At 37.6% G+C, this 25840-nt stretch overlaps 1 protein-coding gene across 14 annotated transcripts in view; it reads right to left on the bottom strand.

The window, feature by feature from the left end:
- LOC124110337 (neuron navigator 2-like) overlaps window positions 1–25840 on the bottom strand; it is a 605924-nt gene that overhangs the window by 285943 nt on the left and 294141 nt on the right. The window contains exon 1 of one of the 14 annotated variants that reach the window (XM_048384121.1): window positions 12668–13068. The exons of the other annotated variants lie outside the window; for them this stretch is intronic. Coding sequence (XP_048240078.1) covers window positions 12668–12766 — 99 coding nt within the window. The 5' untranslated portion in view covers window positions 12767–13068. Of the gene's footprint in view, window positions 1–12667; window positions 13069–25840 lie in introns of those variants that run through there. 14 annotated transcript variants of the gene reach the window in all.

The following is a 25840-nucleotide window of genomic DNA, read 5'->3' as shown; positions in this document are numbered from 1 at the left end:
TTATGTCACTCATCTGTCAGTGTAACACATGTTGTACAGTATAAAATGGCTCTTTACTGACGTAAGCAGAGATAATGAAATCTTTATCATATTTTTACCTTTTGTTAATGTTCATTTTTTAAAAGTATTAACACAAAAATGACATTAACTTGCTGACTTATCTACAAGCTTATTCATGTACATTTTATTCCAACAAAAACTTAGGCTGTTTTTGAACGTCAATATCTGATCTATCATGCAGTTTGTGCAGATTAATTGAGCATGCATTTCATGTGTGATATGCTTTTCTCACATTTCGTTTGATATGAGAAATAACTTTTCACACATTTAGAAAAAAAAACGTACAAAAATAACATTGTTTCAATCGTCTTTACCATCACCACAACCCAGTGCCACACACCAAGGGACACAACTCTTCCCAGCCTTAATAACTTTGAATCCTGGCCTCAGGTGATAATTGCAGATCCGACAGCAAATTGAAAGTGAAAAAGACTCGCACATTTGCGGGTTGGAAAATAATTGGCCCTGTCTGAGCTATGCATTAGACCTACATAAACAAGATACAAGTTTCATCAAAAAGCCACAACCTCATGAAATTAAACTTGTATTTTCATCTGCATATTCATGAGGCAGTTTCTGCCTTCCATCAAATATGTTACAAAACTGTGGTAATTGTACACTTCAGACTGAAATAAAGACATCGGATTGGTTGAGACGCTTTGAGTAGCAGAGGTTGCCAAACTGAAGAAAATTGGAGATTTACAAGGACAACATAGAAAGAGGATTCAATCGATTGTAGAAAAGTTATTACACTTCACTGCACGGACATTTGCAGAAAGTGCCGCTGAAAATTAGGAAAACCGTTATCACTACCCAGGGAATCATAACGTACATATCTTTAATCTCTACATAATTATTGAGAGCCCATCCAAGCAGTCAGAAATTTTGGCTAAATGTCTCAATAGAAATAAAAAGAATGAATTTGCTTGTAATATAATGAAAAATATTTCAGTCATAAAATGAAAATATTAAATGAACATATTAGTATCTATAGGCTGTCTACAAGGTCTAATCGTTTCTTGTGTGAATGAATATTGTTTTATGCCAGTCAGCAATAATCCAGCTTTATCATGGTGACCTGAATTTAAAGGAGTCTAGTCCAGGCAACCCAGTGATTGAAAGCATGAGCCTTGAACAATCCACACCATCAGTGCATGAGGACTCACAATCACCTCAGTCACAGATCAAATCATCCAATCCCTATCGAAGACAATTCTATCCAGCATGGGGCTGTCATCATTGAGGAGAATAAACTTATTTAAGTTACATTCATGAATAAAATTCAACCACTTCAACTAAGAATTTTCTGCTAATTATTAAAAAAAATCCAATCTAAGTCAAAATGCACAACACAAAAGTAACCCATTGTGCTAAATTGTATTAGAGTGACCTGAATATTATTAGAAATATTCACAGAGGTCCACAGCCCTTGGGACAATTTGCCTCTGCCAGGGACGATGTGTCGTAGATAGCGAAATGAACAACAGATGCTTGCCAGGAATCAATCACTACTGAGATATGAAACATTCCATACACAATGCAAGAAATCCATTTCTGCTACATCTGCTACAGATCCATTGTGTCATTGACCTCTTATGATACAAATGTCAATATCACCCAGCTGTGACACATGATGCAATTAACGCATGTCTATTTCTAAAGATGTGATATAGACAATGTCGATACAGTCAAGATGTCCACGTGTATGTTGTATACATTCGCTTGCATCAACATCATATACATCAACAGATAATGATTCAGATACTGGTGACATTCGAATACCAAATTTCACACAAGATTTAAGGAAGGAGGTGAGGTGAGGTGAAATGGGGTTTAACGTAGCGTCCAAGATTATTGCACTTATATAGTGACGCGCATGCATGTGTGTGTGTGTGTGTGTGTGTGTGTGTGTGTGTGGTTGCTTGTACTAGTCCGGACTGATGCCGATACTCACTGATACCCCACTCAGACACAGTTTACTGACTCCGAGCCGACCAGTCCTTGTTTTAGCCCCTTAATGCCGAGCGCCAGACAGGGTAACAACAAGTACAATCTTTTAACGTCTTTTGGTACGTCGCGGACGGGGATCGAAACCCGGACCTTCCGCTCTCTGGGCGGACGCTCTACCACTAGACCACAGAGGCGGTCTTTAAGGAAGCAAGTGGTTGGGGAAGAAAATAGACTGTGACATTTAAATGATGACAGGCAATCAAACAGAACTAGAATTCATCTACAGTGAAATCTTCTTAATATTAACATTATGTCCAGGTTAGAACGGGTCTTCAGCAACCCATGTTTGTCGTAAGAGGCGACTATCCAGATTGGGTGGTCAACCTCGCTGACTTGGTTGATGCATGTCACCGATCCCAATTGCGTAGATTGATGCCATGATGTCAATCACTGGATTGTCTGGTCCAGACATGACTATTTACAGACCATCGTCAGACAGTATATTGGTGAGTGCGGAGTAAACAACAAACAACCAAATGATTCAGATGGTACCATTTCCTAAGAAACCATTCTGAATGGCAGATTCTTGGATTAAGGAATCGCTGGTGCACAGTACATATTGTTTCCAGAAGTACATATACAGACGGTCCCAAAAAGATCTGGAAGTGAGGTGTCCATACTAACCAGGTTCCACTGTATCTGACCTCAGGGTTAAAGGTTAAGGACATAGCTTCCACTGAATGTGTGATCTACATTCAAACCTCAACATTGATCAATATTATCAAAAAATATTAACTGACGACACAATTAGCTGTTTCCTCTGCTGCCTTCCATCGGACATGACCAGCTGGCAAAATACATGTACACAGTAAGCTTGCACCAATATTTCAGCAGGTATCGTCGGTATCTTTGACAAACACTTTTCTCAGAACGCAGCCAGTGCCAAATGTTTATATTTTCCAAACATACATTTAAATTCAGAATATATGAATATAAAGAAGGTGCTTAACTTTTTTAAAGCTGTATTTATATATCCTGTCAGTTTAAAGTTGATCAACGCTGCACAAAGTCATTGAAATGCATGAAATTATGCATATGTTCTGAAACTGAAATCACCAACAACGCTCTGTTAACTCCAACAATTCAAACGTTATGATGCACTGTAATTCCCGAATGACTACCCAAAAATCCTCTTGCCTCGAATGTGTGAATACTCTGAGGCCAATTATCCCCCCTTTGGACCAATCAGTCTACAGTCTGCCTAGAAGGTCTTAGATAATGTGATCAAATATTGAAGCATTCAGATATTCAAACCAGTCGCCATTGTTTGCCACAGACGGAATCCGACAGTTTTTTCCCTCTGAGTCGTCCTTCAACTTGTCATTGACTATTATCGGTAATTAACCCTGACTAACGATATAACTTGTTCATTGCCCTGGGACATCGGTCAAAATGGACACATACCACCACAGAACAGGAACAGTCTGATCTGATGGATAACATGTCAGTGCTGTCTGAATTTCGAATTTTCAGTTGAACCTGAAAGATACTGACCGAGTGTAAGAGTCTGGTGGGAATATCAATGCTTCAGTTGGTCAAAAGAAATTCATCAGTCAAATCAAAGAATTGTTTTCATAATGATACATTTGTGAGTGAGTGAGTGAGTGCAAGAGTGCATGAGTGAGTGCATGAGTGAGTGAGTGAGTGAGTGAGATCAGGTGAGTGAGATCAGGTAAGTGAGTGAGTGAGTGAGTGAGTGCAAGAGTGCATGAGTGAGTGCATGAGTGAGTGAGTGAGTGAGATCAGGTGAGTGAGTGAGTGAGTGCATGAGTGAGTGCATGAGTGAGTGAGTGAGTGAGTGAGATCAGGTGTGTCAGATGAGGTCATTATGCACCAAAGTCAGCACTGTCCCTGCTATCACAGCATCCTGTGCCAGATAAACCAGTGGTTGATAGCAAGAGCAACAATCTACACGATCAGCAAATATTGACACCCAAGGAGCCAGATCATACATAGTAACCACATGATCTCCACTGAATTGATACGCCTTGCACAAACTGTCCTGTATCCTTAATTTCATGCACTCAAAGAAAATGAAGGCAATATCTTGTCCAGGCCTAGAGCTTGTTGATCTGATTTGTTTGTTTGTTTGTTTGTTTGTTTGTTTGTTTGTTTGTTTGTTGTTTCATGCCCACTCTCAGCAGTGTTCCAGCTATATGACGGTGGTCAGACATTAATCGAGTATGGACCAGACAATCCAGTGATTGATAGCATGAGCATCGATCCACGTAATTGGGATACGATGCCATGCTTTCAACCAAGTCACCGAGCCTGGCCAACCGGTCTATTAAGTCTCCTTACAAGCATAGGTCAATGGGGGTATGGCCCCGTGTGAAAGTGACAGTTTGCATGCAAATAGCAAAATCGTTTATGGTAACATCGCTATTCATAATAAAATGTCAGTTCGCAAACAGAAAAAGTGGTATTAGATGATTCAAATCAAACTTGTTTCGACAGCCAATTTTTATTGAGCCAAGCTTCCCTTGAAAGATAACAAACATGACCCTCCTTCCATATCACATTTTATGTCAACAACATCTACATTTCTCTGCATTTCTATTATTGAAGGATGGGAAATATGCCTGCTTCAATGCAGGCTTCAATGCAGCCCCAATATCCTGAAAGAAACACTTTGACATCAACAGCTTTAAACTGACTGAACAACTTGTCTACACGCCACTTAGATGCAACTTCCGTTACAGTTGTCTATTTCATTATACAGTCTGCCTTTGCAGCTATCTGCTAAAATTTTAAATATTTGATGACAGGGAGGCCCTAGATTATTGATTAATGTTCCTTGGGGCAATGCAGAGTCCTGAGAAATCCTATCTCTCTATCCTGGTGCCAGGGAGATTCCCCTATGGTTTGACCTGATATACCTCCAGGGGATCCAGCATTTGAAAAATCTTTGTCAGTCCATCCCATTCTTTTAGACCCTTGGTCAATATTTGGACACAGGGTTAATTGTTTTATTTCTTGTGGCGAGCATGACCCTTAGGGTGTTTTGACCTTTTAAACTTCCACACAGATTATTTTGGGAGTTTTGAAAAATAAATGTATTTGTAGTTTAAATTTTCAAACAAACTTCAAAATCATATCAATAATAGTTTTCTTGAAGTTGGTCTTTCAGATTAGTTCTAGAAAAATGATTTTGCATGAGAAGTTGATAATAGTATTTGGGGCAAAACCTAATCTTCAGCATAAATAAATAACAAATTATTAACGACAGGGCCCACTTGCACAAAGCGATCTTAGCGCTAAGATGATCTTAACTCCCATACTTTAAGATAGGCTTACAATAGTCTTAGAGCTAAGATCGTTTTGTGCAAGTGGCCCCAGATAGATAATAGTTTTCAATAAGTTGTATACCAGACTAAAATAAAACGTCGATGCCAGAGAATAATCAGACTCGATTATCTGCCGAAACAGATTCCATTGGGCATAATCGGCAAAATAGTGATGACAAGAATAGAAGTTGATCACTGAAAATCAGTGATGACACCAGGTGTTCAAAGACCCAGGTCTTTACACTCTGATTAGCAACATCACAGTGTATCTAATATCCTGGTGGTCATAAACATTGCATCCATCCAATCACCATTTTAATACTTTGGTTTGTTTGGTACTGAAGCTCACCTATATTTGGTGACATTACACTATACACATACCATAGATAGTCTAACAAAGGAGTGCTTTTTTATTGATTCATAAATTTATTTTCTTCATTGAAGATTAGGATTTAAATACATTTATTTTATTAAAAAGAACATTACCTTGGCATGATTATAGTGCTAAAAAATCAAAATCAAAACCCAACAATCATGTATAATTGGCAAAAAAAGTGTTAATTGTGCTTTAAAGATGGCAAAGTAACATTGGAGGAGAGTCTAAAGCAGTACAGAAAACTGATATAGTCACATGGACAAAGGCAAGGTGAGCTAAACAATATTTTTTCACACATTTTCTCAAATTTGACTAAAAGCTTATGGAACTGTTTCCTAAATGATTTCACGCACTTAACCTTTCAAAAGATTTCAAACATAAAATGTTGATTACAATTAGTCAAATGGAAATTCTTTTCACAAATATGACAAAAGTTCTTAATCACTTGCTGAGTCTTTATGATGGCCAGGCAAAAATCAATGCATATCCTCATTATCTGTGAATTAAGATTTGAATATTGATTATGATGTTGGAAACAGGACCATGGTTTGGGGGACATTCCTCTAAATGACCTCAGCTTGCACAGATTAGTGAGTCAGCTTTTGATTAAAAAAATCAAGTATTTTTCAAACAAAGACATTTAGGGGGGAAATGTTCCTGATCAAACAATGCATTGGAAACATTTCCAGTCAGCTGTCAACTTTCAATTAAGACTAAAGTCATTTGATCAAATTATTTCTTTGAATTTGACCAGATTTCAAACTTTGTTTTTGTAATTATTTAAAAAGTAACGTCTAGCTGCATTTCTGACATTGCTAACAAAGGCAATACGATCAGAGAAAAACTAAATTCTGCTACAGCAGATTATAAAAAGTAACATCTAGCTGTATTTCTGACATGTTAACAATGGCTAAAGATCAGCAAAAAACTAAATTCTGTTACTGCAGATTATGAATGTTATAACATTACATAAATCATAAATAGTTGTAAACCTTGGTTTGATGTGATTATCTTTCTGTAACAGATACAATAATAAAACATAAATATTTCTTTGTTTCTTGTTGGATATGGCATGACGTTTTTTCTTTCAAAAGTGAAGTGAACAACAAAGATTACCCAGATGTATATTTTTTATGATGGATGAAAAGGCCAGTTAACTTTACAAACCAGAATGTCTTTCAACATACCTTTAACTATTGTCATTGTTATTCATTCTCAAGATACATCTAAATTAATCACTGTTTCAAATACCCAAGAGACCCATGAAGTTCCGGGGTAGAATAGGTCTTCAGCAACCCATGCTTGCCGTAAAAGATGACTCTGCTTGTCATAAAAGCCGACTAACGGGATCGGGTGGTCAGGCTTGCTGACTTGGTTGATGCATGTCATCAATCCCAATTGCGTGGATCGATGCTCATGATATTAATCACTGGATTGTCTGGTCCAGACTCGATTATTAACAGACCACTGTCATATAGCTGGAATATTGCTGAGTGTGCCGTTAAACAACAAACCAACCAACCAATCAAATACCCAAGAAGTATCACATAGGCTAATAGTACATGACAATGTAGGGTTGATGGCAGAGTTGTCTAAGGCGCCCCTTGTGTCCCTGGGCTACCAGATCCTGTCTGTGGTTCTTGGTTTGCCAGCACAATTACCATGCTTGTAGGTTTCACATCTACACTTTAATTATAGATTGTCAATGGAAGAGAATAACCAGCCTAGTTTGCTGCCAAAACAGATTCCACTTGGCGTAAAGGGCAAATAGCAGTGGAAATTATAGGAATGGGTAAGTCACCAACTGATATCTTGAAAAATGATAGTTGACAGATTTCATTAATTGGTTACATAGATCTGATTTGGTTAGAGTGTTTAACGAGTGTTACATTGAGTTTATGGAATTAACATTTCTTTTCTATTTAGTAGTTTGAGCAGATACATTTATGATGAAGAGAGTGAGTGAGTGAATTGTATTTTATACCAATATTAGCTGTATCAAGAATGTGCTTCATTCATTGTGTAACCAATGTTGGGAACTGAACCTAGTTAAGCACAAGCACCAGCATAACCACAAGGCCACCCTGCATACCATGTTCATCATTGAACAAAAGTTGAATAATTTGAAATTTTTCATTTTCATTTTGTGATGACAGTCACATCAGTCAAAGAGACAGTGAGTGAGTGAGTGAGTATGGTTTTACGCCGCTTTTAGCAATATTCCAGCAATATCATGGCGGGGGACACCAGAAATCGGCTTCACACATTGTACCCATGTCGGGAATCGAACCCGGGTCTTCGGCGTGACGAGTGAACGCTTTAACCACTAGGCTACCCGACCGCCCTCAAAGAGACAGTCACAAAAGTCATAGAGCTATGATTGCTTGTCAAACAGAACCCAGTACTGAGTACCAAAGTCATGAGGGCTAACATCTGGTTGCCCTTGTGTAAATGTGTACCCAATAATGGTTTGCTTATACTGGATCTATTCTGAAGGGTATCCATGACGATACTGCTGAAAGATGCCGGAACCATATGCACATTTATTCTCTGATTATTCTCTGGTCTTGATGTTTTTAATCCCCCCTGTTGGAGAAGATTTGTCAGATCAACACAGTCCATGACAATTCCTGTGCTGATACTGCAGAAGAATAGGTCCCAAGTATTCCATGCTTGTCATGAGACCTGGCAAAAGTGGATCGCGTGGTCAGACTCAGTGGCATCTCTGCACATGCTTTCAGTCCGACTCAATTATTTGCAGGGATCGGTGACAGAGGTAGATGTTTTTGACTACACTCACTCATGAATGGATAAATTACTGCTACAATGACACCAGCCAGTCACTAGTCAGCTCTTATGAGTGAGTGAGTGAGTGAGTGAGTGAGTGAGTGAGTGAGTGAGTGTGTATAGTTTCAGACAATTTTAGCAATATTCCAGCAATATCACGGCAGGCGACACCAGAAATAGCCTTCACACATTGGGAAATCGAACCTAGGTCTTTGGCGTGACAAGTGAACATTTTAACCACTAGGATACCTAACCGCCTCAACACTTATGAAAGAAAGTGGTCTTCACATGAATGATTTACGGTAACACCATCAGATGTTAGGGGCCAGCTCCCTACTTCGTGAGTCAGAGTTAACCTGGTGTTTGGGCGATCTGCTGCAATGACTCGGAAGCAGAGAACTGCACTTGATTAAACCCAAATTAGTGGTATGCCTTGGCAATTTAACCCTTTCATCATACCCTGTCCACAGAAAACACCAGCATAAATCCTGATTCAAGGTTATGAATTATTTTGACTGTGAAAGTTAATTTAAAAACTGTTGAAAATTTATTTGAATATCAACATAGTATGCACCTTTTCTTGAAAAAGGTTTGAGTCTCAAGACAAAGCCTGCAGCATTTAACGTTTTGCCAAAAAAAAAATTCACATTTATGAATCATCAGGCTTTCTTTGGTTGTGTCTCCGTTTTGTGCGCAAAAATATCTCTCCTTTCATAAATAAAAAAAAGACTGCATATGCCTCCTTCTTCATTCACTTTTCAAGAAGACATGATGGCAATAATCGAAATTATCTAATAATAATCTAACAAAACAATTGTCAACTTCTACTGGCATTGTTGTACTGCATTAGTGATTAGTTTTTTCAATGCATCTCTCCAAAACTTTAAAAAACTGCACAATTCAAAACAAGAACTATTATTCTAAAAATCTGCATGCATTGTATGATATTAGTTTATTATAAGACACAACACTATTCGAAAATAGATACCGCATATCGTCGTGTTTAAAGTGACCCCGACTATAAGGTGCCCCCCTCCCTGTGAAACCTTCAAAACTGATGCTAATTTATACATCGCTGTACATGCATGCATTGTTAACAAAACAGTGAACTCATTAAAGTTTGAAACTTCTTCCTAGTACTCCTACTCAATAAAAACTTTGTAAAGTTTGCAAAATAATAAAATCTAAACTGCCCTTGAGGAACAAGAAACAATGTTCTTTTCATTTATGTCATAGTTTTTCACGTATGGTGACAGATATCTGTGCCTCAAGATTCACTTGTCCTCCTACACTGACTGTCAACGAACTCACAACGTGACATAAAGCTTTTATTTGTATGAATACAATGATTTGTTCTGTAGCCAGAATATCCCTTCATTCCTGGATATTTGATGAAGAGAATTCGCTCCACTCCTAGACCACCTGGTGCCATTGCTTTAGTTAAAATGTAACAGCTAAGTATGTGTTTCAGAATCTGTTGTAGATTTTCGATCCATATTCACAAGAAAACAGGCTGGGTTTGAACTTAACACCATAAGGGACACGTGACCCTGTTGACGAAGCTGATGTCACATGCAGAGTTGTGCCCCTTAGCTGCTAAGATCTGCTGGAATCTTTGCACATTCAATCTTAGTATATGAATGCTGTAGATCAATGTTAAAGTATGGGAGTTAGTGCTATGATCATATGTGGAATGAGTGAGTGAGTGAGTGAGTGAGTGAGTGAGTGAGTGAGTGAGTTAGTTAGTGAGTTGGGTTTAACGCCGCTTTTAACAGTACTCCAGTCATATCACGGCATGTCAGCTTAATGTGGGAGGAAAGCCCAAAGAGATGCAGAGCACGGGTATGGTGCTGACAAACCTAGAAACACAATCGGGGTGAACTGGGATTCGAACCCACAATCAAAATTTTTCTGGCATGCCCAAGGGACGCAACTCTGCACAGCGCATCGCAGCGCCTAAGACGACTGGGCCATCCTTGCCCCCATGTGGAATGGGGCCCTGATGTTTTTCTAAGCCAGGTCCCTCCTGGTGAGTAATAGTCTCCTTTTTGGTCAACACCACACCAGGTCAAAGTACTGTATCACTGCTTAGAATCTACGGTACCTATTCCTGTCCTGTCTTCACTGACTACCATGATAAGACTGAGAGTTACACCCTGTCTCAATCCCCAACACAAAGCTTATCTCAGCTTCCTATGAAGCATCTTAGCACTAAGATTGATATGAATCCTATTCTCCATCATTGACTTATCATAAGTTGTTTGATGAAGGCTTATCAGCACCCCACTATAGTGAGTAAGTTGGGTTTAACGTCGCTTTTAACAGTATTCCAGTTATATCTCGGCGTGTCAGCTTAATGTGGGAGGAAAGCCCGAAGTGATGCAGGTCTCAGACATTTACCACTTTGGTGAACCCACAAGCACAGGTATGGTACTGACAAACCTAGAAACATAATCGGGGCGAACCGGGATTCGAACCCACAATCATAGGTTTCTGGCATGCCCAAGGGACGCAACTCTGCACATCGAATCGCAGCCGCTAAAACGACTGGGCCACCCGTGTCCCCACAACCCAATATAAATTGCCAGGCAAGTATGCACTTAAAAATTCACACTCCACTCTGCTCATTACTGTGTACTGTGAAATTCTGGCCCCCATGTTCCTTTAGATGTCACGTGCACGTCACCTGTTGTGAGATACGGATTGACATGATGCATGTACTATCACCTTTGACACCCGTATCAAATACATCACCATGAAATAACCATTTTTTGTTTCTTTGATTTTTAGCCAACATCAAACATGGTGTATGCTTTCTTTTGCCCAGTAGTTTATTTATCAAATCAGGGATGATATAAATTAAACTCTCCATATTGATCAAAACTGTACAATATTATTTGAATTTACATAAAGTACAGCCAGGTTGGTCATAATCCTTCAAATTTTATGATCCTCCAGCCTCCACTTCAATGAAAATCCGCTTCCCCTTTACATAAAATCTGTTCAGACGGGCAAAAAAAGCCTTACTTCCACATCCTCTACAGATTACCAGATAACAGCCTCCCAATCGTTAATTATACGTTTCAGGTATCACTTTGGACCCTGGAAAACATGATTAGCATAGGGAATATGACCTCCTCGAAGTTCGAAATTTTCATCATAAAAATGTCCACCATGATGGAATTGGTGATACCTCCAGATTAACAACATCAGGTTACAGTGTTGTTTATGGAAATTAGGGTCATAAAAATGCATGAACAACAGCAAGTATTTAGACAATGGTCTGACAAGGGCAGTGAGCACTGGGTCAAAGTGACATTTCTACAATGGTATATTCACAGACTATACATTTCATAATTCAGCTGCATCCTTCCCATCCGACCGAGCTCACTGCAGAAGGGATGCAGGTGACTGATGCCACAGCTGGGAGTTCCGACACAGGGATGTAAAAATTGATCACTGATATACACCATACACATTAAAACAGACAGATGGAAGGTGGGACGTTGAATACAATTAGACCACAACAAGGGAATCCATTGTTCTTCAGACCCTTCCCATGCTATTTCATCCAGATGACACATCTGTTTTAGAGTCATTTATCTTTTTTAAATACCCCTTTAGAATAAAAATCTAAATGATTGGGATAGACCATCAATAGACATGAGTGTCAATTGAGTTATGTTTATTCAAGGGTCATTTATCTTTTAAACATATTCCTTCAGAAAAAAATAACTGATTGGGATAGTCTATCAACAGACATGAGTGACAACTGGGGTATGTTTATTCAAGGGTCATTTATCTTTTAAACATATTCCTTCAGAAAAAAATAACTGATTGGGATAGTCTATCAACAGACATGAGTGTTAATTGGGGTATGTTTATTCAAGGGTCATTGATCTTTTTAACACCATCATTCAGACAAAAACACAAACTGATTCAGATAATCATGAATAGATAATGTCTTTGTGAAAAAACTTTTCTAAGTAGGCCACATGTTGTATATTCAAGGTTCTATATGATTAATCACAAACATTTTTCTACTCAACTTTAAACCGTGGCATTGCCAATAAACAGACATTAAGAGTCTCCAGTGTATTGCATTCTTCCAAGCAATGACGTCATTTCGTCACTACCATGTTCCTACCTTAGATTTGAACCTGTCATTAAACATCCCATGCAGTTGATCTCCGCCAATGGTTATCATCCCGGTGCCAGATATCTTGTTATCCATCTTGTTATCCATCTTGTTATCCTTGTAACTCCAGTTCAACAATCCTAGATATATTCCGATATACTTGTACTATCCAGCTTTTTCCATGTCAGAAATCACATCAAACTCAATCAAGTGGGTATGTCAGTTTTGATCCTTTTGAAGAATCCTTACAAATATTGCTTTAACCAGCTGCAGTCTCAAATTGATTTTTCAATGAAAATGAAAACCAGTTTCAGAATCTAAGATAAAAAGAACTCTGTAACATCCATTGAAGTCCTATCCGAGAATCCTGTGATAAAATCCTGAAATGTTCCTTTCATAACATGTTATCATCCTCTGGATGAACACAAGCATGAGAACAATTCGTTGCCCAGATCAAAGAGACCTTCCTTGACAGAATATCATTGAAAATTAAATTTAAACAATTTCTAAAGAACCTCAAACCACTTAAACACAATACACGGTTCTTTTTAAATCAGCACGACCAACCATCCATGAAAATGGATTCATACCAAAGAATTTGACATGGAACACACAAATGTTCAAAAATCCAGAAAACAATCCTCAGACACAATCCTGTACACAACCCATGATGGAGGAAGCAGCACCCAGTCCTTGTTTCCTAAAGGAAGGTCCCCCTGGAACAGCTTCGGAACTATTGTCTCAGAGTTGGACAATTACTGGAAGTGTGTTGGTTCTCTGCATATTGCCAATCCCTCAACATATGTTTTTTTCCCGATGAAACCTATTCCCTGATGTTAAACCGGTAATTGTCTCTTAAAAAACTCTATCAATCATTGATTACAGGTCAAGAGAACAATGCACTCTTTACATCAACGCAATGAAGGAAGTACGAGCTATCATGGAAGCTTATGTCAAAAATGGAGACAAGTTCATCTGGGACAAAACCTATTGAAATGAACATCTACATTTGAAATGTACATAAACACAGATGTGAAAGATTATTCTGCAGAATGTATTTCAAGTCCTGTCTGTCACATTTGAATCTCGAGTTTAGCATGTTAACAATAGAAAATATCAGGAAAGGTAAACACTAATGCTATGCATGTCTGCTTGGCAATCTTCATAAATGTAAATCTAGGAAACAGGAAACGGTATCGTGAACCATTTTACAAAATATCAAATGAACATCCGATAATCTGATAAACCTCCTGTCAATCACAATTTGAACTTGTTTGTCAGAGGCATAACCGGTCACAGGTCACAGTTGTCATCCAAGTCAAGCTGTCGTCGTGAAGTTGTGCCGGTTCATCTCTGTGAATTTGCATGTATGATTACCATGGATTATCTCACAATCAGTTCATAAATCATCCGGAATGGAATTTATTATCCTTGAAAAGGATAGATAGTAGAACAAGTGTTTGAGAAAGTAGCACAGCTGACATGAATCGAGAAACAAACACGAGCCGCGGTTTGATTACAGGAATCATTGAAATATTCAAGTGTCAATCAGCCAAGAATGTGATATGGACATCTGCATGAAATGTACATCCCAAGAATTGAAATGTGCATCTGGCACAACTTCCATTGAGGATAAAAGATCCGAACACACAGAAGCCACTGTGTACAATAGCATGAAATGTACGACACGTCAATAACTGATAGTGATTATGCTGACATAACATCCATGAATAACGGAACGGCCATCGGAAATGTTGATTATGTCCTGATCACGGAATGCACATTGTCATGCACTGCTATGAACACAAACACCACTGTAAACAACTTCACTGCAGACACCTCCATGCATATTCGCAACATCAGTCGTCAATTGCAATTCCTACACAAAGCCACATGCGTCAGTATCGCCAGCCGGCGCGTACAGGATGCCGGCAGAATTATGAACGAATAACAGTGGATTTTTGCTGATTTTCCTGAAATTCATGCATCGCTTGTTCTCCACGTGCGTTCACTCTGGACCGTGCTTTGGAACAAAAAGCTTGTCACATGACCCTCAATGACCATGCGTCCAAACAACGTTAAAAATTGATTTCAATTTGAGCCACTGCCTCTTCAGTTGGTTTTGTCAAATGCTCGACGACCAGTGCTTCTCACTCTCTCTCTCTCGGCCAAGAAATGGATCAATACGTATTAAATACACCGTTCATTAGCTACAGGCCACACACAGGTAGCTCGCACATGTACAGATACCGTGACGTTGACATCACCTTGTACACTTCACTTGTACACAATATGGCTGAATAATTAATTGTTCTTTTCACTCAGGTGTGAGGTTTTATTGATTCCTGATTCCTGAAGGCTTTCATCAATTTCAAAAAGGAAACGACTCTAATGTCCAAATTCACACTTCATAGTCAAATTTCATAACTGTTAATTTTTCTAAAATTTGAATTAAAATGGGCTACCTTTAAATATTACAGGTGAATGCATAATATATTGTGTTTTAACACTTATTATTTAAAGTTGCATGATTTTCAGGTAATAAAATTTAAATTAAAAATATTTTTAAAAAGTGTCATTACTCATGATGGCTATTGAATTGAACCATCACAGAGATGTCAGTGTTGTTCAGGTTGCAGGAACAAATTTAACTGTGACAGATTGAGAACCTCCAACAAAAGACAGGTTATCATAGATCTTTTCCAAGAACTCTTGAATATGCATAAATTGAAAGAAAGGAACATTTGTGCATACAATTTTGTCACTTTGGAAAAAAACATTTATATTCATTCCATTTCTGAAGCTTAGTGATTATAGTGTTGTATAGTCATGCCAATCATTCAATAAATATTCAATATTGTTTTTATCAATAACAATTACTTTGCACATTGAACTCTTGCTTTTAATGTGTGGATAATTGAGCCAATATTTACAAAATAATTAAAGTGACAAAACCCTTTCCATATCCAATAGAATTGTACAATTCTGACTATATCATAAGCATGTGTTTATGAATCACTATCAAATAGTAATAATACCAGGTGTTTGCGAAAAGGTGAGCGTATCCTGCCCCACCGGTGGCACCAATCACAAACACATGCAAAGGCAAGTCAATTGTTCATTTTTGTCACTGATGCATCAAATTTGGAAAAAAGTAATGCCTTGCATCCAAAGAGCAATGATTGCCATTCAGGTTTCAGTTTCAAACTGACATAACAGGTATCAAATCAATGAAGCCTTATTCTGAATTGGTTATAAGAGTGGTAAATGGATTGGTTGTATGTCTATTGTTTAATGCCACATTCAGAAATATTCCAGCTGTAAATAATCAAGTCTGGACCAAACAAACCAGTGATTGAAAGCATGATCAGAGAAACTAAGCCTGACCACGTGATCATCAGTTGCTTCTTACAGGTAAACATTGCTGAAGACCAATTCTTACCTGGAATTTCCACCTGGCATATTTGTGAACATTTAATGTATGTCATTATTGAGTTAGAACAAGTGGCTTCAAGAGCTTTCATCAAATTTGAAAATGCAATTCAGCAACAGAATCAATGTATTTGTCATAAAACACAAAGATGGATGTCATATAATTAAACAGGGTAAAATCAGAGGTATTTATTCTTGAATTGATACCTCTGATTCCCACCTGGTATATTTGTGAACATTTAATTGTGACATACATCATCATGGAGTTAGAACAAGTGTCTTCAAGAGCTTTAATCAAATTGGAAAATGCAATTCAGCAACAGAATCAATGTATTTGTCATAAAACACAAACATGAATTTCATATAATTAAACAGGGTCAAATCAGAGGTATTTATTCTTGAAATGATACCTCTGGTGACACAGGATCACAGTCTCTCTTCTCATGAGAATATACCATTCGTCGATGGTTATATCAGGATGCCAGAACATGCTCTGGTCACACCTCTCAATCATTAAACGTCTGATCATATTTCCCCAGGGCGTCAATGTCTGTCTGCAAAGTACATGAATGAAATTCCTATCACTTCTCAAGACTTTGTTTCTCCCTTTTCTTCTCATCATAATTCATTGCATGACAATCGGGGAGAAGTTACTCTACAATCAGCCAACCAAGCATCTACATCACGAGTATGAAATTACGTCTGATTTATTCCTTTAGCTTTGTAATGATAAAGAAATCAATACCATTGTCTGGGAATCATGTCTATCAAGAGAGAATGATCTAGAAATTACATCCAAGTGTCAAGCGCGTTGGTGATAGCTTGTACCTGTCACACTTGAGATGACACAAGTCATCAGAAATATTTCTGTGACTGTAGAAGGATAATTTGCTGCAGAGAGATTTCTATGATGTAGTGAGGTTTCTTTGACACTGGAGGAATTCTATGATGCATAAGAATGTTTTTGCTGCGGAAGGATTTCTATGATGCAAATGGATTTCTGTGAAGCCGGGCTTGAAGTAAACAAACAAACATACAAAGATGCTTGTCATATTTTAGTACTGAACCTGAGGAAACCAATAACCTTGACAAACCAACACTCTGATTTTTGTTTGTTTGTTTGTTGTTTAACGCTGCACTTCTATATTCCAGTTATATGACAGCGGTCTGTAAATAATCGAGTCTGTACCAGACAATCCAGTGATTGATAACATGAGCATTGATCCACGTAATTGGTATACAATTACATGCATCAACCAAGTTAGCCGATCCGGTTAGTCACCTCTACGACAAGCATGGGTTGCTGAAGACCTATTCTAACCCGGATCTTCACGGGTCTCAATACTCTGACCTCCCATGTTTCTTGTAGCCTTACATTAGTCAGTGTTTCTGTGGAAATCAAACTTTTTTTCAGTTTTATATCCTTATGCCAAACATCGCACCAGTAGTGCCAATTATTTCATCTATAAGTCCACCTTGTGTTTTGCAAGACAAACAACAAATGATACTGTTTTAACTGGAAACATATGTACATGCTTATTTCAAATAATGTACTGAACTCCTATTGCTTAGAAAAGTCATAAAACAAGAAAGGGTTCATAGCACACCTGGATAAATTTACTATGTAACAATGAGAACCATGAGAAAGAAACTGGACAAAGAATAACACTATAGCATAAGGTGAGCTAAACATCAATATGAAGGCTACCATTGTTAAGCCTTACAATGAAAGCTTCAATTAAATTTCCCATTCTTCTGCATAGTCAATACCACAAAGCACCACCCTTGACCAATAAGCACCTTAATTAAGTGCTCCTGCTTGAACAATCATGGTCAATATATCCCTGCCCCGCCCTCCCTCTCCCTCCCAATACAACATTGATTACCAGACTGCCCAACCCTGTCTTATCAGCTGATAAGGGCAGGTGCCTGTTACCTGCTCTCCAATTAGTGTATTGATTTGATGCAGATTTCTCACCTGCTGTATGCATGTCATTGTATGGCAAGCATGTCATTGTATGGCGAGCATGTCATTGTGTGGTAAGCATGTCATTGTATGGCAAGCATGTCATTGTATGGTAAACAATGAGAATCTCATCCGAGTGTTATCACACGAATTGATAAAAGTGGGAAATGTCCGAGGCTTGCCGAGGATTTTTCCACTTTTATCAAAGAGTGTTGATATATTTGATATCAAAAGACACTCGCGTGAGATTTTATTTATCATCCAACATCATTCTTCAAACTTTTTCAGTTTGTAGACAGTAATAAGCAGTGTCCTAAGTGTCAAAAGTACTGCTAACAGCTTCAGTAGCAGAGCCATTAGTGATGTCATTTGATTGTGACATCATGGTAACCAATGACGTCACAATGGTCTGCAAAGCATTGTGATGCAATTTCATTGCAGCGATATCTATAGTGTAGATATCGCTTGATCTCACCCAAGCGATATCTCCTGTGGGAGCCAGTTTTGGATGATAAATGTCATTGTATGGCAAGCATGTCATTGTATGGCAAGCATGTCATTGTATGGCAAGCATATCATTGTATGGCAAGCATGTCATTGTATGGCAAGCATATCAGCTGGTGTAAGTATTTTTTCAAATCTTGATAAATTAAATCCAGTCATTAACTGACCTGTTTATTTCTGCATATTTTTTTAATTTTCTGTCTTTATTTATCTGTTTGTTTATTAATAATCACTTAATAGTCAGCCTCATATACATTTTGGGTAAAAGAAAATCAAATTCAGATTTTTTAATTTAAGTCATTACTTTTCATATGCGTTTTCTTTAAATCAAACTTATCTCCCAACATATTTATTCTTATCCTGCTGTGTACATCAGGTGGAAACAAAAAGGCAATCACAAGCAAGCTATTTGTTAAATCATTGAAATGAATAAGAATAGAATAATTTCTATATATAGAAAAGGTAATGCAATGCAAAACTGTCCCAAACCAGTCTGTGACACATTCATTTAACATTTGGCAAAAATTTAGACATTGCTTTGCAGAGTTTTGGGGAGAAATTAAAAATACATTAAAAAGGATTTCTTTACTCAGATATGCAAACACTCATATACTTTATGCAAATCTGGCCAATCTGGTTTGTACATATAAATTGTCAATGCAAGAGAATAACCATCCTAGATTATAACATATCTTTATATTCAGGTGACAGATGGCCAAATAATAGGAGAAGATAAAGGCTTATTCTTCAAGCATTGTTTGATTCTTTCAATATTTCTATTCAAATATACACTAATCTTTAAAAAAAAGATGGAAATATTCAAATTTAGCTGTTAATTCATTGTAAACATTTTGTCATATATTGATTTCTAGATATTTGAGCTCACCTTGCTATGATTGATATTCAATTATTGTGTAATAATGCTATTATCATTACAAATATCCTCATTATTCCATAATCTGCCCGGTGGTCAGAGGTGTGACATGCAGTGGGTAATAAGGCAGGTAGGAGATTGGTATGGCTTAACTCAGGGTATTATTTCCTATAATGCTCACTGGATTGAAATTCAATTGATCAATTTCCACTCTTTTTAACACCATATATATCAGCTCGACACTATTTTGACATCATGACATCATAATGTGTGATGTGACATTTATACACCACACAGAAAGGCCATAAGACAAAAAGAGGTTCAACAGAGTGAGTGAGTGAGTGAGTGAGTGAGTGAGTGAGTGAGTGAGTGAGTGAGTGAGTGAGGTTTAACATTGCTTAATGCATTAATTTTCTAAAGGCAGTGTTCATTGTGTGATTCTGACTATATCATAAACTTGCATTTATGAATCACAAGACAATAGTGATAGTGCCAAGTCATGTAAGAGGCGACTAATGGATCGGGTGGTCAGGCTGGTTGAAGCATGTCATCGATCCCAATTGCGTGGATCGACGCTTATGAGTTCTGTATGATTACAGTTAGCAGATGCAAGAGTGATAATAATTCCAATTGTACCCACTGTAGTCATGTGATAATGACATTATGAAACATTCATCATTACGCAAAAACCACCAGTTCTCACTATAACACAACTGTCATAAATTAACATATTGTTCTGCTTATTTCTGCCAAATATATAATACATTTTTGTATTTTTTCTTATACCAACAACCAAAATGATTTCTGAGTTAAGTCCCTTTAAAGTAATGACGTCTGTTCGAGGATTATATGTTTATCACTCTGGGTATGAAATAGGAAAGGCACGGGTTCAAGTGACCCTTTTTTTAATCCCAAGTGTACATGAAGTTCGATGCAATCCCTATTTTGACTTGTACCATTTGTTCGTGTGTTTGCTCAGGTGAACACTTGACTTGCCTTTGCATGTGTTTGTGATGGTTGCTACCTATGGGGCAGGATATGCTCATCTTTTCATGAACACATGCTCATGACATTGTCGGAACCGTTTTATGGTTTCTGCTTTTAGCAGAGATTTCTTATGATAATGGAAAGACTTTTGTCACTTTTATTAAATGAGGCGAACTTATTCTATAAAATTACAACACTTCGTACACATCCCCTTTTTGTCAAACGTAGCAACAATACTGACTTATGAAGAAGTCATCTTAAAAGAACTTGGCACATTTGTGTCTCAGTCATCCCAATCATTGTCCGTGACAAGTCTCCCACTGACTGATGTCTGTTCCCGATATTGATCAGTCTCAGTAAGCAGATCAGCTGACGACGATGGTCATCACAACAAAGGGAAATAGACCACCTGTCAATCATTGCAAACAGCTGATCATCTTCTAACATGTAATATACATCTCTCACTGTCTGCCATCAGCTCAATCTGTCAGTTCAAATCAATGACATAACAACTGACCTATGTATACTTCGTAAGAGTACATTACTTTTGTATAATACACAAAATTCAGTATAGTCATCAGTGCTAATCAATGACAACATTATGATTGACACATCTAGGCCACAGTGTAATGACAACGTAACTTTCTCCTTTTTCTATTTGCCAACATACAACTTACTTTCTATCTATACAATAATATTTTCTTTAAGTGGGGTTTTGTTATTGCAAATTTGACAGTTTGGATTCAGTGATCACATTTGATTGATACAGTCAGATTGATCATCATATTGACAAACTGATACAATCAGACTGATCATCATATTGACAAACTGATACAATCAGATAGATCATCATATGGCACACTGATACAATCAGATTGATCACCATATTGACAAACTGATACAATCAGATTGATCACCATATTGACAAACTGATACAATCAGATTGAACATCATATTGACAAACTGATACAGTCAGATTGATCATCATATTGACAAACTGATACAATCAGATAGATCATCATATTGACAAACTGATACATTCAGATAGATCACAATATTTACAAACTGATACATTCAGATAGATCACCATATTGACAAACTGATACAGTCAGATTGATCATCATATTGACAAACTGATAAAATCAGATTGATCATCATATTGACAAACTGATACAATCAGATTGATCATCATATTGACAAACTGATACAGTCAGATTGAACATCATATTGACAAACTGATACAATCAGATAGATCATCATATTGACAAACTGATACAATCAGATTGATCATCATATTGACAAACTGATACAATCAGATTGATCACCATATTGACAAACTGATACAATCAGACTGATCACCATATTGACAAACTGATACAATCAGACTGATCATCATATTGACAAACTGATACAATCAGACCGACCACCATATTGACAAACTGATACAATCAGATTGAACATCATATTGACAAACTGATACAGTCAGATTGATCATCATATTGACAAACTGATACAATCAGATAGATCATCATATTGACAAACTGATACATTCAGATAGATCACCATATTTACAAACTGATACAATCAGATAGATCACCATATTGACAAACTGATACAGTCAGATTGATCATCATATTGACAAACTGATAAAATCAGATTGATCATCATATTGACAAACTGATACAATCAGACTGATCATCATATTGACAAACTGATACAATCAGACTGATCATCATATTGACAAACTGATACAATCAGATTGATCATCATATTGACAAACGGATACAATCAAATACCGCCTAAATGTGTAATGGTAAGTTTAACATTTTTTTAGATTGAAGTTAATGTATTTCTACAGTCATCAATTACAACCATGAACTCAAACTGAGACGACCCACCTCCTGACCCAGCCAGCTTACCAGACTGAGTGAATGAATGTTGTTTTGTGCTACAGTCGGCATTATTGCAGCTGAAACAAAGTGGCCTGTGAACTGTCTCGGCCCTTGGCACTCACTCAAGACAATAACACAGTATCTCAGTTCATCACACCATCTGCTGAAAGTGGAAGGACAACAGAAAGTGACACAATTTCGTTTAGATGTATAACTTGAACGAGGGTATGGTGCTGACAAAACACACATTATGATCAGTGGGAGTATGTTATCCAGAACTTAGTGATAAGTGGATCCTGGGACTTTTAAGGGAGAGAACTCAGCACAACAAATGAAAGCACTGTAGACCACTGGACCACCATTGCGATCTTCAGTACTCAACATGGCAGGACCAGCATGGCGTATACAAATGAAACTGACCTCACAATCAACTGGCTGAAAATAACGGAAACACAAAATACATCAGACTCTTTCCGCAATACAATAATGCTTTAAAAGCAGACCAAGCATAGATTATATAAAAGATATTTAAAAAATTGAAATAAATAATATGTTGGAAGTTCATAAATACAGAATATCTTACTTGAAGGCCGAGCTAAGAAATTGAGCAAAATAACTCCCAAACAAAAACAGCAAACAAGCAGCATTAACAGTAACATATTGCACGCAAAGTTTATGATCTGCACATCATACAAGACATCATTCAGAAATGACAACAACATACAGAAATTATAGATACAGAATATGTGAAAATCTCTCCCTGGAGTAGGATGCAAGGTTGAGCAAGCAGGCTCTGAATCCTTTCCTATAAAATACAACTCAAATGGGGATATTGCTCACATCCAATAACCACAACTCCGGACATAATCTAATAACCCGTGTCCACCGTGGCCATAACAAAATACATGCCGACCGGCAGAAGGTGCCTGCCTCCCCATCTTCATCATTAAACATGGACTTGGTTTCATAAACCTCATTAAACAACAATTTCACTGCAGCTCAGTATTGTGAAATTTGAATATTATTACATACAGAATATTTGTTCTTATTTTTAGATGTTTTATTTTGTTGTCATTGTTTTACGTGTTTCTAAATGTCCTTTAACCAGGTTGTTTCAATTAATTTATTGTTTGGTGGAATATTTAAGTGTCTCTATTTCACTGTCATTATATGTTTTTAAAATACTCAATTTCTTTCTTTTTCACTTTTGTCAAATAAATACAAATACACATGGACAATAACGACAAAAAACAACATTAAAACAAGTCTATTTTTCCATTGAACTCAGTGCATCAAATACAGGTCTCAAACTGCAGCCATATTGTCAAGGACTAACCCAGGCCTGACATGATGAAGCTGACTACCATTTATCTTACTTCATCCAGTAAAAAAATGGATCGATATCTTAATCGAATTAGCAAGGACAAAACTGCAAAATCAAGATTGAACACGTGTAGCATCTTCGTGGCATACTTGCTGAACACATATTACTCAATCTTTGTTAGGGATGTACAGAGTGTCCAAGCGGGGATGGAATTTCAGTCAGCTTCCAGATGTTGTCATGGGAACAGTATCCAATATTGTGAGGAACTAAAAGAAGTTCAGATTCACTGCAAGCTAATTAAACATAAGTAAACAATTTAATCAGTTGTAATCCTATAGTTTCATAACAGTTTAACGAATTCACTATCCCAGCATTGTTGTGATGTATAAGTGTAGTATATATTGTGCACGATTCTGTCAGCAGGGAGTATTGTCTTGTATTAATCATTGCGTGTGATACTATCCATCTGTACATCATTGTCCACTCTTGTTAATACCATAAGACCACCTCCGTGGACTAGTGGTAGAGCGTCTGCCCGAAGAGCGGAAGGTCCGGGGTTTGATCCCCGGCCGCGTCATACCAAAAGACGTTAAAAGATGGTACTTGTTGCTACCCTGTCTGGCGCTCGGTGAGTGAGTGAGTGAGTGAGTGAGCACTATTCCAGTCTGTAGCACGGTAGCCTTGCTTCAAGGCTGCACAGAATGAAAAGTCCATGGATATGCAGTAATTCTGTCATCCTAATAGGCAAGTGTAGACATGTGGACAGTACAAATGACTCCAGTCTCTTAAAGGGTCAACTTGTTCTTATTATTATATCATCTAGAAATAATTATTTAAACTAATAATTATTGACTTACAGACTTGTGCAAGTCTAGTAGCAGGGTAACACTGATAGTGGTCCAGCAGGCCCAGTTCCAGTCAGGAACTGTTTTCCACATGTCAAAATTCAAAACACTCATAGACCTATACAGATACAAATACTCCTAGTCTACCACAACTGTAGCCGACTAATCCCCATATCACATCAGACAGAGTGAGTGAGTGAGTGAGTGAGTTGGGTTTAACACCGCTTTTAACATTAATCCAGTTATATCACGGTGTGTCAACTTAATGTGAGAGGAAAGCCCGAAGTGATGCAGGTCTCAGACGTTTACCACTTCAGTCAAATCCATGAGCACAGGTATGGTGCTGACAAACCTTGAAACATAATCGGGGCAAACCACGATTCGAACACTTAATCATAGGTTTCTCTGGCATGCCAAAGGGACGCAACTCTGCACCGCGAATTGCGGCGCCTTCGAAGACTGGACCACCCGTGACCCCTCAGACAGAGTAAGTGAGTGACTTGGGTTTATACAGCATGTCAGCTTCACATTATGGCAAAGCATAAAGTGATGCAAGTCTAGTATGATAGACTTGCACAAGTCTCTGAGGCAATAATTATTAGTTTAGATCCTAAGTTCTAGATTATGTAAATGATAAGAACAAGTTGTCCCTATAACAGACTGGAGTCCTGAGAAGTCCACACAACTAGACTTGCCTATTAGGAGGATAGACTTACTATACATCCATGGGCTTTTCTTTCAGTACAGCCTTGGAGCAAGGCTACGAATATGATTACAACCAAGGTGAAACCCATAAGCATGGATATGGTGCTGACAAGCAAAGAACAATTATCTGGAATCTAGGATTCCAACCCAATCTAAAACAAAACTTTGGAGAACTACCAATATTAAACTTCAAAACAAATAATCTTTCTAGATAAACAATTTCATGGAAAAGGTATGAATTTGAAAAACGCTGACACAGCAAATGCCAAAAACTCATTCCATCTTCCTTTCATGATAATTCTCTTTGAAATATTCCATTCAAACATCACACTGCATCTTGACAATGTAGAAAGAAACAGCTCTGGTGACAGGCGATATTTTAGTTCTGATGGGTCAGCACTGACAAGAAATGAGCAGGACAGAACATCCGGGTCCCACAAGACGATATAAGTGGATTTCAATACAAGGGAAGTTTCAGCTAACAACACAAATGGAAGGCAAGCTTAGTGGTAGCTCCCTTGGGAGTTGATTGCACAGAATTATTTCAAGTGAATACACTTAACCTAATACATTCAGAGACTGCTGTCCACAAAACTAATAATAAAAGAATATTACAAATATCAGAACTTCCAAATCCTTCAGCCGGACTATTG

The sequence above is a fragment of the Haliotis rufescens genome, unplaced genomic scaffold, assembly GCF_023055435.1.
Source record: "Haliotis rufescens isolate VD_foot unplaced genomic scaffold, xgHalRufe1.0.p SCAF_5, whole genome shotgun sequence".
NCBI lineage: Eukaryota > Metazoa > Mollusca > Gastropoda > Lepetellida > Haliotidae > Haliotis > Haliotis rufescens.
The sequence above is the reverse complement of the archived record's forward strand: the minus strand, read 5'-3'. Positions and strand labels throughout refer to the sequence as shown.